The 10,879-nt window shown below is 40.9% G+C and overlaps 2 protein-coding genes across 3 annotated transcripts; one reads left to right on the plus strand and one right to left on the minus strand.

The window, feature by feature from the left end:
- Positions 1-3,029: 3,029 nt before the first annotated feature.
- Positions 3,030-6,128, minus strand: LOC143489516 (LITAF domain-containing protein-like). Of its 2 annotated transcripts, XM_076988600.1 has the most exons (4): positions 5,960-6,128; positions 5,329-5,373; positions 3,617-3,764; positions 3,030-3,485 (listed from the first exon to the last, which is right to left on the minus strand). In XM_076988600.1, the coding sequence occupies exons 1-4, from the start codon at positions 6,126-6,128 to the stop codon at positions 3,380-3,382; spliced, it is 468 nt and encodes a 155-aa protein (XP_076844715.1). In that variant the 3' UTR covers positions 3,030-3,379. The 2 variants fall into 2 exon arrangements, with proteins under 2 accessions (XP_076844715.1, XP_076844716.1); XM_076988601.1 differs by lacking the exon at positions 5,329-5,373.
- Positions 6,129-6,132: 4 nt separating this feature from the next.
- On the plus strand, positions 6,133-10,255 carry LOC143489515 (uncharacterized). Its single transcript, XM_076988599.1, has 2 exons — positions 6,133-7,744; positions 9,368-10,255. Exons 1-2 carry the CDS (start codon positions 7,372-7,374, stop codon positions 9,736-9,738), a joined length of 744 nt encoding a protein of 247 aa, XP_076844714.1. The 5' UTR covers positions 6,133-7,371; the 3' UTR covers positions 9,739-10,255.
- Positions 10,256-10,879: the final 624 nt, after the last annotated feature.

Below are 10,879 nucleotides of genomic sequence, written 5' to 3' on the forward strand. Positions count from 1 at the left end.
AGCAAGACCAATAGTTAGTGCTTTTCTCTTTCATTCTCCCTCTCTCTCAGTCTCTTGCTCTACCTCCTGCTGTTCTGTCACTGATATCTTCATTATTCTCCATATACTGAACATTGTAAAGATGTAAAGTATATTGAACATTTAAATTGCCAGTAATGCATGCTTTCTTGTAAACAATAATGATGTTATACATGTGTGATGAGGAGAGAGGGCGTTGGCTAAATGAGGAGAGTAGTGCGCATGCGGGTTTGGCTTAATTGGGCAAGGACATTTTGTGTAATGATTGGTTGCCTTATTTAAACGCTTTGGTCATCGGAGCGCGTGAGATACTGAATCTTTTGCGCGCACTGGGTGGTGGAAATTGCCACAGGTGTCAAATAACTGTTGGGAAACCCTGAGATTACCACAGTAAGCGTTTTGGGCGTTGTTTTTTTTAGTTGGATCAAATGTTTCGCTTAAAGTGGGTTAAAGGTGTTGAAGTGGAGATGTGCCCTTTGCAATGAATTGTGGGTGAGGCTTAAGCCCCGAGCGCGAGGCTACCGACGTAAAGTGTAAAGTTTTCTAATTACCTCAGGAGCGAGCATGAGCGAGCGGATATTGGTACTCAAACGGGAAACCTTTGAGGAGTAAGAACTGTTCCTAACACTCGCTTGAGTGTTTCATGATCGTGATTTTAATGAGAAGTGGATCGACTTGTGTTTATCTTTGCACAGAGGGCTGGAGTCACGTTTTTATTCCCACCGCGTCTTTTGTTTTCTGGTGTAGCGGGACAATGAGCGCTGGTGCAAATCCGCCCCCTACACATGAAACTGAAAACACGGGTTGGTGCTGGTCAGTTTCGATTCGTGTTTTATTACAGTTGTTAAGAGAGGAAATCCCACACCCATACTCTGGTGGTCTCGCTTTTAAAGAAACGGGGTGAGGCTTTCAACACCTGCGTCATACTAGCAATTCTTTAATGGTCCAACACAGAATTGATTTTTTACTTGTTCAACAGTGTTTGCTTGTAGATGTTGCTGTTTTGGCACAATCTATGTTACTGACTACTGTTTCTTACACTAAAAGGCAGGAACCTCTTCTTTACACTTTCGCTAAAAGGCGAGACATGAGAAGGCTTCGTGTTCTTGTGCCCAGACGTGTGCTGCAAGTTGTGGCTTACAAGTGGCGTATTATCGCCCTCTATTGTTCAGAGGGAACACAAAATGGCAGATTAAAAAAGTTTACATACAGCAATTTTACAACACATCTTCACCAATTTCAAACAAGGAAAATTGGTGTTATTAAACAATAATGCTAACGATATTTCAAGCTGAACTGTCTGTCTGAATTGGTGATTTGAGGTTACTATCATGGACCTTTTTCTGTAGGCTAGATGTGAATAAATGGCTCATAGACATGAGAAAGAGCCTTATTTGTGCTTGAACTTCAGAAATGCTTGGGAAAACATAGTTGGGTGTGGACACTGCTGGAGTATGTTGGGAATTATATTTTAATTCTTTAATATTTCGACTAGCATTCCAAATCATACCGCACCTCTATTTTCAGTATCTCTATTCTGTATTACCTGTACTTTTTCACTTTATTATTGTATTATTGCACTACTTCCACACATTATTGCACATTGTTTCCACTACCAATTTTGGCTGCTGTAAAATGTACCTTGTTACTGGAATTCAGGAATTTCCCTCTGGGATCAATAAAGTATCTATCTATCTATCTATTACAGTATTAGTCAAATTGCTTATTATCAAAAGTTTCTTACAGACACTCTAAAATAGCCAACAAGCCATATTCTAAGTTGCAACAACAGGATTCTTCATTGCATTTGCAAACCGAGTTGACATTTGGAAACATTGGCTGGAACATTGCTTTTAGTTCGAGGGAAGTGTATCTGACGTCTGTGGCCCCGAGGTGTGAGGAGAACTACTATAGTAAGTTCGAAGAAAGTAGAATGACCTCATCTATTGTGTTGAGATAGTGGGTTTTTGCTTATCAGTAACATTAGCAACAACAACATCAAGTTTACTGGTAAGCACAATATAAAGCTAGATATGAATGCTGCATAAGGTGTATTAAGCTACAAAAGTATATGCATATTCATTTTGGGGGGGCATTACAAGAGTTAAGCAGCATATTAGTGTGGTCTCTGCAAAAGACAAACAGGAGGCTCCACAGAATTTTAACACCTCTGCAAGTCAAAGCATATGTTTTAAGTTGAAAACAAGTCATCAGCTTCTGCGAGACTTGCAAAACAGTAAAAGGCCAGATCAAGCGCATGGGGGGGGGGGGGGGGGGGGGGACCTTCACTACTGAAAAAGCTATTTGATTCCAATAGCATTGACCAGGCAACTGTTAAAGTTGCATCCACACTACTGCCCATCACTGGCTGATAAGTGGCAGTTTCTCTCCTTCGAGACAGTGTGCCATCTCTGCTGTGCCACGTAGCATGTGGCTACAACATCATTTGTGCAAACATCATTTGAGCACAACTTGAGCATAGAGGAGGATGTCAACATTAGTGGCCCATGAGTCACTTAAAGGTTCTCAAACATTTACCTTCACAGTCCACAATGGAAGGCATTAAGCTTTAGAACATTGCTGACTGCACTCGCTGACCGTACACCTGTTAAGTGTGCGCTGTCTGACATGCTGGGCAGCAGATATGGCCTGATCATGCTGTCTGACGTATTTATTATGTCCTCATATTTCAATGGGCAGATAGGAAATTTGCCTGTGTACAGGGTACAGTTGGAAGCATCACAGGCAGAAATGCTATTGTACAAATGCACTGTGCAATGTGTAGTGTTATATATTCCATTAGCAAGACCTGTCAAAGTACATTGTAGCCAGGTATTCATATTTTGATTTGGTAATTTAATAATGTGTTGGTTAATCAATAGCATTTCAGTGGACTGTGAGGTTAATAAAAATGAATGAACAGAAAACACAGGTCTCAAAAACTTGTAAACAAAAATAAAAAATGAAACCATAATCATATTTACAACATAATGTAAAACGTCACATGAAAATATATAAAGCTGAATTTATTTAGAAGTTAATTAAATTCAAGGTGGTAAAAATGATTTTCTACAAATTTGTAAAAGATTTTATTATTTTAAATCAATGTATTCATGTAGTGTATTATCATAAGGCTCATGAAGAGGTTAATGCTTCTAATATAAAATAAATGATGCATTCAAATGTATCTAAGCCATGAAATATTTGCAAATATTAATTCTAATAAGAAGAAAGGAAGAAAAGCAAATCACTATTATAGAAAGCAAATGAAATATGCTTATTGGATGGCAACGAAAAAGCAAAGACTATTGCAGAAAGGGAATTACTGCAAGAGTCTTGCAGGAAGCATTGTTCACGAGGTTCACATTCGTTTATAGATGTAAACAACGTTGTTGCACGTTGGGCAGCGATGCTCTACATCCTTACACGAATCCACACAGAATGGGATTAGACAACATGGCCAACACCTGCACAAGAGACGAACAACAAGGAAGATTAAAACCCTGTCGGCTCCTTGGTGTTTTGATTTCATTATATCTGTTTTTAATGCATATTTGTATTAGGGTGTGTGCAGCCAATGCGTTGCATGGATTCCTACCCAACGATGGCCAGACCACCACATATGAGCCATGTTAGGAGCCCATTGTTGTGGTCTGTCTTTGTGATGACGTCCTGTTGACAGTGAGGACATCTAGTCTGTCCAGGCACGTCACGCAGGTTAGGAACCACCACCACTGTTGTTACAGCTGAAATACACAAAAATTAGTGCATGAGTATCTCTCTTAGTACATACATATGCACACAAATGCATACCTGTGCACAAATGCGTATGTGGCCTTTTAAACATGTTAAGCTATATTATAAAAGATAGTTCTGTAATTGAATACTATAAGTAGTCTTTATAGTCAACATCTTCCCAATAATACTATTATTTTTGTGAATATTATTACATGATCTTGTGTCATTTACAAAATGCAAAGTAATTTTCACCTGAAGCTAGTATTTTCATCAAATTAACAGACTGCAATGTGACATTTGCTGAAATTAGACATGAGCCTTAATGCAAGGATCTAAGATCTAGATCTAAGATCATAAATCTAAATGCCTTGCCTGACCTCTCTGTCCCCTATACATCCATATACCACCCCCACCCCCACCTTGTGTAATGTGGGAGGAGAAAAGAGCAAAATACACATTGTGAAGTCACGGAAATATGTTGCAAAAGTACAAGTGTGTTGTAGTGCGTCTACTGAAACTTCCAGTTAAATTTGCACATTCTTTTACGTTCCCAAATGTGCCAATTGTGAGGTTAAACTGCAGTTTCAAGGACATTGTGAAAAGTATTCAAATTGTTTCAGGCCTTCCCAACTCATTTTAATGTTAGGCCCTGAAAAAGCTCAGAAACATCAGTGAGACTTGTTTATCAATGCAGTATGGCCCTTGTGATTATATGTGTCATTAAGAATCAATAATCAATAAGAATCTAAAATAAACTGGATGGAAACAACAGAGTCCTCATAAAGAAGGTCACTGGTTGCATGATTAAGAGAAGTTACACGTGGCACTCTTCTGTTCATGTAAAGTGTTAGAGTTCCTTTGGATCTTCTGGAACTTTATACCTTCACCATATTTTACAAAACATTTCATAAATTGGCAGCGTCAGATGATGAAAAATGGCCGTGGCTAGATTATACTTCATTTCTAGACTTGTTTTACTATGATATATAAAATATCTCTGTATATTAAGCATATTGGCTTATGAGCTATTCTGAGTCAATAACATCACAAGCATGACATTTTTATAATTTCTACTGAATGGAAAAATGTTGATAAAGTCAGTTACAACAGACAATAATTTCAGTAAATATCCTGCTCTTAGTAAAGAATTGAAAACACTGACCTATGCTATTGAGTATAATAAAAGAGCAACCCATTGATGCTCAGTGTATATTTCTTTTTATATTTACAGTAGTAGTTCAGGGTAATTGAAACACAATGAAACCATTTCCTGTGAAATATAATTTGTTTTGTTGCTGATCATCCGTTCTTTAGGTGTTTATGTTAGAGGGAGCGAGTGATGGAGTGATGGGCGGGGAGCTCAACCAATCAACACTGAGAACGGGACATACGGGACATTAGGAGAAAGGACATTCAGGTATGGAACTCTGATAAATCTAATCAATGAAGTACTAATCAATGAAGATCTAGTCAATGATTAAATTGGCTGTATATAAAATACACTAACTAACTGAAACAGAATTAAAGCCTTGGTGTTACTTTTTAAATGGCTTGGTTTTTGGCAAGACTTACTGGCAGCTACAGGAACTTCTCCAGGATGTACAACAGGAGTGGGACCTTCAGAATAAATAAATACATTTGAAAATAGCAGTCAGAAATTTAAACCACGTTTTTTTAATCAGTGTGCTATGATAAAGAGCCTTGTTTCCTTGGAAAGGTTTGGCATTTGACCTTGGACTATTTTATGTCCTTGTTATTGGACTTTGCAAATGATTACACCCACTTCCCAAGTCTTTGGTGTGGTAAATTTAGTTCCCAGTGACAGATTCAAACATAGCAACCATGTAATTAATCTTAAATAAATTTTAGAGTACAGTGGATAATATGAGGACTGATATCTGAAATACATGTTTATAGTTAACATTTTGGGCAGCACTTCACACCTAACAAGAACAGTTTTTTTTGATGTTGTTTGTTTTGGCTTACGCCTTTGTTTGCCGGCCGGTTTTTAACAATGTTATGATAACATAATCTATTAGTTATGTCAGCCTGAGTGCTATATAGTATATATAATGTTGGTATTGGTTAGTTTCCGTGTAAATGGACGACTGGAAGTTCGTCGACTTGCAAGACGACTTGCTTATAGTGTTAAAATCATTGCAAAGTGTTCCTGTTTTGATTGTTTTTGAATGATGTACCTCACCTTGATACATTGCTGGATTGCCTGGTTGAGGCACAGGTCCCGGGTATGCAGGGATCCCAGCAGGAGGGTACTGGCCTGGGGGATAACCAGGCTGGCCCCCGGGGGGTACCCCTCCATAATTCCCTGGAGGTCCTGGGTAAGGTGGTGCAGCTTCACCTGCCTTGTCCATGTTAACTGGCTGAAACGAGATAAACACATAGAGGTGATGACAGATTGCTGTAAATGATTTTCAGTACATTGTATTTTTAGGTTTTATCATAATACAGTAAGGGGGGAAGTGACTTGTATGAGTAATTGTCTTTTGTTTATAGATGAGGAACTCCAGTTAACATTTAAAAGCAGAAACAATCAAATAGTCCAGTTTCATTCTGTTTATACAGGGGTTATGATGTTTCGTGGTTACGACACATCTCCCATTTAATGTATAAAGCCTTGTTTCGACCTAAGTGGTTTTGCGTCGTAAACATTGTAACGCCGTAACGCCATAATGCGAACTTCATGTTTGGTGTGTGCGGTGGAAGAATACATGGTTACGCAGCTTAGGACCGAGGAGGACGGTGTCACCCCAGTCGCATTGTACATCATTTTAGCTTGCTTGCTAGGTGTTAGGATAGGATAAGTGCTTACAGTATGTTATTTACGTACAGTATGTACGTATGTTCCGACTTACACCGAAAATCGGTCTACGATGCGACGTAAGAACGGATCAACGTCGTAAGTCGGCAAACACGGCCCAAGGAATGCGAGTTATGGAGAGAGCATCAGCGATGTCTTTATTCAACTCCCTACAAGCAGGTGTCAGTTGCCCCTTCCCTGGTGTTCCCATGGCGAGGCTTAGCCATGTGTCCCTTTGTTTTGGTTCTGTTCTTGTTCCTCCCCTTGTTTTTGTTTCACCTGTGATTGTTCTGTTGGCCTGCCCTTGTGTACCCAGCGACAGGTATTTCCTGTTGGTGTTCTGTGTATTTATAGACTTTGTTTCTGCGTTACCTTTGTTGGTTATTGTCAGCATCACTCTCACTGTCAAAATATCACGTTACCTTGTACTCTGTGTTTCCATGATGCATCTTTTGGTTAGTTTTTTGGTTTAATTTTTGTACTCATTTCCTGCATTGGTTTGCTTTCATGTTCCTTGTGTTTCATGGTTGCTTTAATTAGCCTATGCTACTATGCTAGCTTCCCAGTTTGTTTCTGTTATTTACTTTGTTGTTGTGCCTCCTTGCATGCACATCCTGCTTCTTGCTGTGTCACTGCATTAGCGTTACAGAATAAGCAAGCGACCAAACATGCAGCCGGTGGACTTTGCCGAGACAGGGGTGGAAGTGTCTGTTTACCCGTCCGTGCTCAACCATACAGAGGCCAAGCACTAGATCATGCAGCTAGTGGAGCATCAGGTTGCAAACACTTTAGACTGAATGTCCAAACAGGACCAGTCTGTGGGCTGTGGGCTGTGGGATTGCCAGCGTTCCTGCGTTCCTGTGGACGTGGCTGTTCTGCTGGAGATTACGGAGGCGTGGAACCAGACCCCGTCCTGCTTGGTCATGATGATGAACGTTTTTCCTCAGAACTTAGTAGTCTCGCTGCGTCCTGCCGAGGGCACTGTCGCTGCCGCTTGGCTGCTCTTCTCGTCTGTACCAGGGTGGATGTCTGTGGGTGTGATGATGGCTGCCTCTGCGGGTGGGGGAGGAACCTCCCGGCCCCCCCAGCATGGAAGATGCTTCCCAGCGGTTTTCCCGCTGCTTCTCAGAGGGGTTCTCAGGCCGTGCCACGCCAGAGGGAAATCCTCAGGTACAGTGGGGAAAATAAGTATTTAGTCAGTCACCAATTGTGCAAGTTCTCCCACTTAAAAAGATGAGAGAGGCCGGTAATTGACATCATAGGTAGACCTCAACTATGAGAGACAAAATGTGAAAAGAAATTGAGGAAATCATTTTGTCTGACTTTTAAAGAATTTATTTGCAAATAATGGTGGAAAATAAGTATTTGGTCAATAACAAAAGTTCATCTCAATACTTTGTTGTATATCCTCTGTTGGCAATGACAGAGGTCAAACGTTTTCTGTAAGTCTTCACAAGGTTGGCACACACTGTTGCTGGTATGTTGGCCCATTCCTCCATGCAGATCTCCTCTAGAGCAGTGATGTTTTGGGGCTGTCGGCGGGCAACACGGACTTTTAACTCCCTCCAAAGGTTTTCGATGGGGTTGAGATCGGGAGACTGGCTAGGCCACTCCAGGACTTTGAAATGTTTCTTACGAAGCCACTCCTTTGTTGCCCTGGCAGTGTGCTTGGGATCATTGTCATGCTGAAAGACCCAGCCACGTTTCCTCTTCATTGCCCTTGCTGATGGAAGGAGTTTTGCACCCAAAATCTCACAATACATGGCCCCATTCATTCTTTCATGTACACGGACCAGTCGTCCTGGTCCCTTTGCAGAGAAACAGCCCCAAAGCATGATGTTGCCACCCCCATGCTTCACAGTTGGTATGGTGTTCTTTGGATGCAACTCAGCATTCACTGTCCTCCAAAAATGACGAGTTGTGTTTTTACCAAATAGTTCTACTTTGGTTTCATCTGACCATATGACATTCTCCCAATACTCTTCTGGAACATCCAAATGCTCTCTAGCAAACTTCAGACGTGCCTGGATATGGACTGGCTTAAGCAGGGGGACACGTCTGGCACTGCAAGATCTGAGTCCCTGGCGTCGTAGTGTGTTGCTGATGGTAGCCTTTGTAACGTTGGTCCCAGCTTTCTGCAGGTCATTCACTAGATCCCCCCCTTGTGGTTCTGGGATTTTTCCTCACCGTTCTTGTGATCATTTTGTCCCCACGTGCTGAGATCTTGCGTGGAGCCCCAGATCAAGGGAGATTAGTAGTGGTCTTGTAGGTCTTCCATTTTCTGATTATTGCTCCCACAGTAGATTTCTTCACACCAAGCTGCTTGCCTATTGCAGATTCAGTCTTCCCAGCCTGGTGCAGGTCTACAATTCGGTTTCTGGTGTCCTCCGACAGCTCTTTCGTCTTCACCATAGTGAAGTTTGGAGTGTGACTGTTTGAGGTTGTGGGCAGGTGTCTTTTATACTGTTAACGACTTCAAACAGGTGCCATTAATACAGGTAATGAGTGGGGGAAAGAGGAGCCTCTTAAAAAAGAAGTTACAGGTCTGTGACAGCCAGAAATCTTGCTTGTTTGTAGGTGACCAAATACTTATTTTCCACCATTATTTGCAAATAAATTCTTTAAAAGTCAGACAAAATGATTTTCTCAATTTTTTTTTCACATTTTGTCTCTCATAGTTGAGGTCTACCTATGATGTCAATTACTGGCCTCTCTCATCTTTTTAAGTGGGAGAACTTGCACAATTGGTGACTGACTAAATACTTATTTTCCCCACTGTATCTGTCTCCCCAGAGGATCCTGGTTCTGAGAGCACAGCATCTGACATGCTCGAGGTCACAGGACGGCAATGTCTCAGGAATGTGGGGAGCGCGCTGCTTCCACTGCACCCAAACTGCACCAAGTCTGGACCTGTGAGATACACCGGTGCCTGTTGCCGTTATGCCTCAGGAGCTCTTGGAGCCGTTGACAGACACACCCCATGTCTCCTGTCTCCTGTGGTGGCACACCACAGGTCTCTGGGTGCTGCTCCTTCAGCCTTCACTCCTACTCCTCAGGCCACTACATCAGCCTTCCTGATGCTTCCTGAGATTCCTGTAGCCACTCCAACAGCCTTCCTGATGGTCCCTGTGACTCCTGTGGTAATCTCACTAGACTCTTTGTGATTTTCCAGGTCTCACTAGACCCTGTGATTTTCCAGGTCTCCTTCCTGGTACCTTTCGTTGTGTCTATCCCTGTGCCTGTTATTGCTACCTTTTCAGTCCCTATGTCTACCTTTGTGACCTATGACTCTTTCTTCCTGTGCCAATGTCTGTTGTCCTTCAGTTCCTCATCCAATTCTCTGTGGTCCAACATGACATTCCCTGTCCACCAGTGTCCTGTCTTATATCCCTGTCCTCCTACTAGGCCCTGTTCATGTCATGTGCCTCATTCTGTTTAAAGGTTGTGCTGACCAACATGCACCTCTCTGTTTATGTTTTCAAGTTCCTTCTTCCTCCAAGGTCTGCCACCCAAAAACAAACACGTTTTGCATTTAAATGAGTGCATTGGTAAATGTCTGTGTGCCTGTGTGTTTGCATGTAAGATTTAGGAATAAATATTTGTTTAGTTGCAAATTTTCTATAAGCTATGCAGGCCACTGTAAAACCAAAAACAGGTGATATTCAAAGCCAAATGGGAAGTTCCCAAAGAGGCAAAATCCAGATCTTGATCTGTCCATTTTAGCACCATGGGATTCATTATCACAGGTTATAAAAATGCAAAGATTTTTACAAAGAATATTTACAAATTCTTTCACAAAGTATCCAATGCTGTTTTGCTTTTCTGGGCTTTGCTTTACTTGTTGTTATATATTACATGCTTGATCATATAACTGTTGACACACAGGATGTAGGTCAACCTCTTCACAGCTTAGTGGTACTGTAGGCTGATGCCATTGTAAATCTTTTGCTTTTAATGTTTGTACATTTGAAATACAACCAAAATTTTAACTATTGTTTTATTATTTGTTTGCCTTCTGTAGCCAGGTCTGATGTTCCTTTTTAAAGCAACCAGAAAAATAGGATGTGTTCAGTTTTCTCTAGATAACAATAGGCAGTACTTCACCAGAACAGAAGTGTAAGCATATCAAAACCTTACAATAATTATATAATTAATAATAGTAAAAAAAAAAGACATTTCACTTAAAGAAAATACTGGGAAATCATTGTCAAACCTTTCATATCCAGTTATTCTGTTTATAAAGTTTATGAAGTTATGATCCAGCAATTAAAGTGTTAGCAGAAAGGGGAAAGACCAGTAACTTAT

This window comes from Brachyhypopomus gauderio, unplaced genomic scaffold (genome assembly GCF_052324685.1).
Source record: "Brachyhypopomus gauderio isolate BG-103 unplaced genomic scaffold, BGAUD_0.2 sc63, whole genome shotgun sequence".
Classification (NCBI taxonomy): Eukaryota; Metazoa; Chordata; class Actinopteri; order Gymnotiformes; family Hypopomidae; genus Brachyhypopomus; species Brachyhypopomus gauderio.

Bases quoted from the DNA above. Each gene is read 5' to 3' on its own strand.
- LOC143489516 (XM_076988600.1), bottom strand. From the start codon at position 6,128: ATGGACAAGGCAGGTGAAGCTGCACCACCTTACCCAGGACCTCCAGGG. The intron at 5,374-5,959 runs GTGAGGTACATC...TTTATTCTGAAG, and splicing joins CAATCCAGCAATGTATCAAG to GTCCCACTCCTGTTGTACAT. The intron at 3,486-3,616 runs GTAGGAATCCAT...TCTCTTGTGCAG, and splicing joins GGTGGTCTGGCCATCGTTGG to GTGTTGGCCATGTTGTCTAA.
- LOC143489515 (XM_076988599.1), top strand. From the start codon at position 7,372: ATGTCCAAACAGGACCAGTCTGTGGGCTGTGGGCTGTGGGATTGCCAG. The intron at 7,745-9,367 runs GTACAGTGGGGA...CTGTCTCCCCAG, and splicing joins CGCCAGAGGGAAATCCTCAG to AGGATCCTGGTTCTGAGAGC.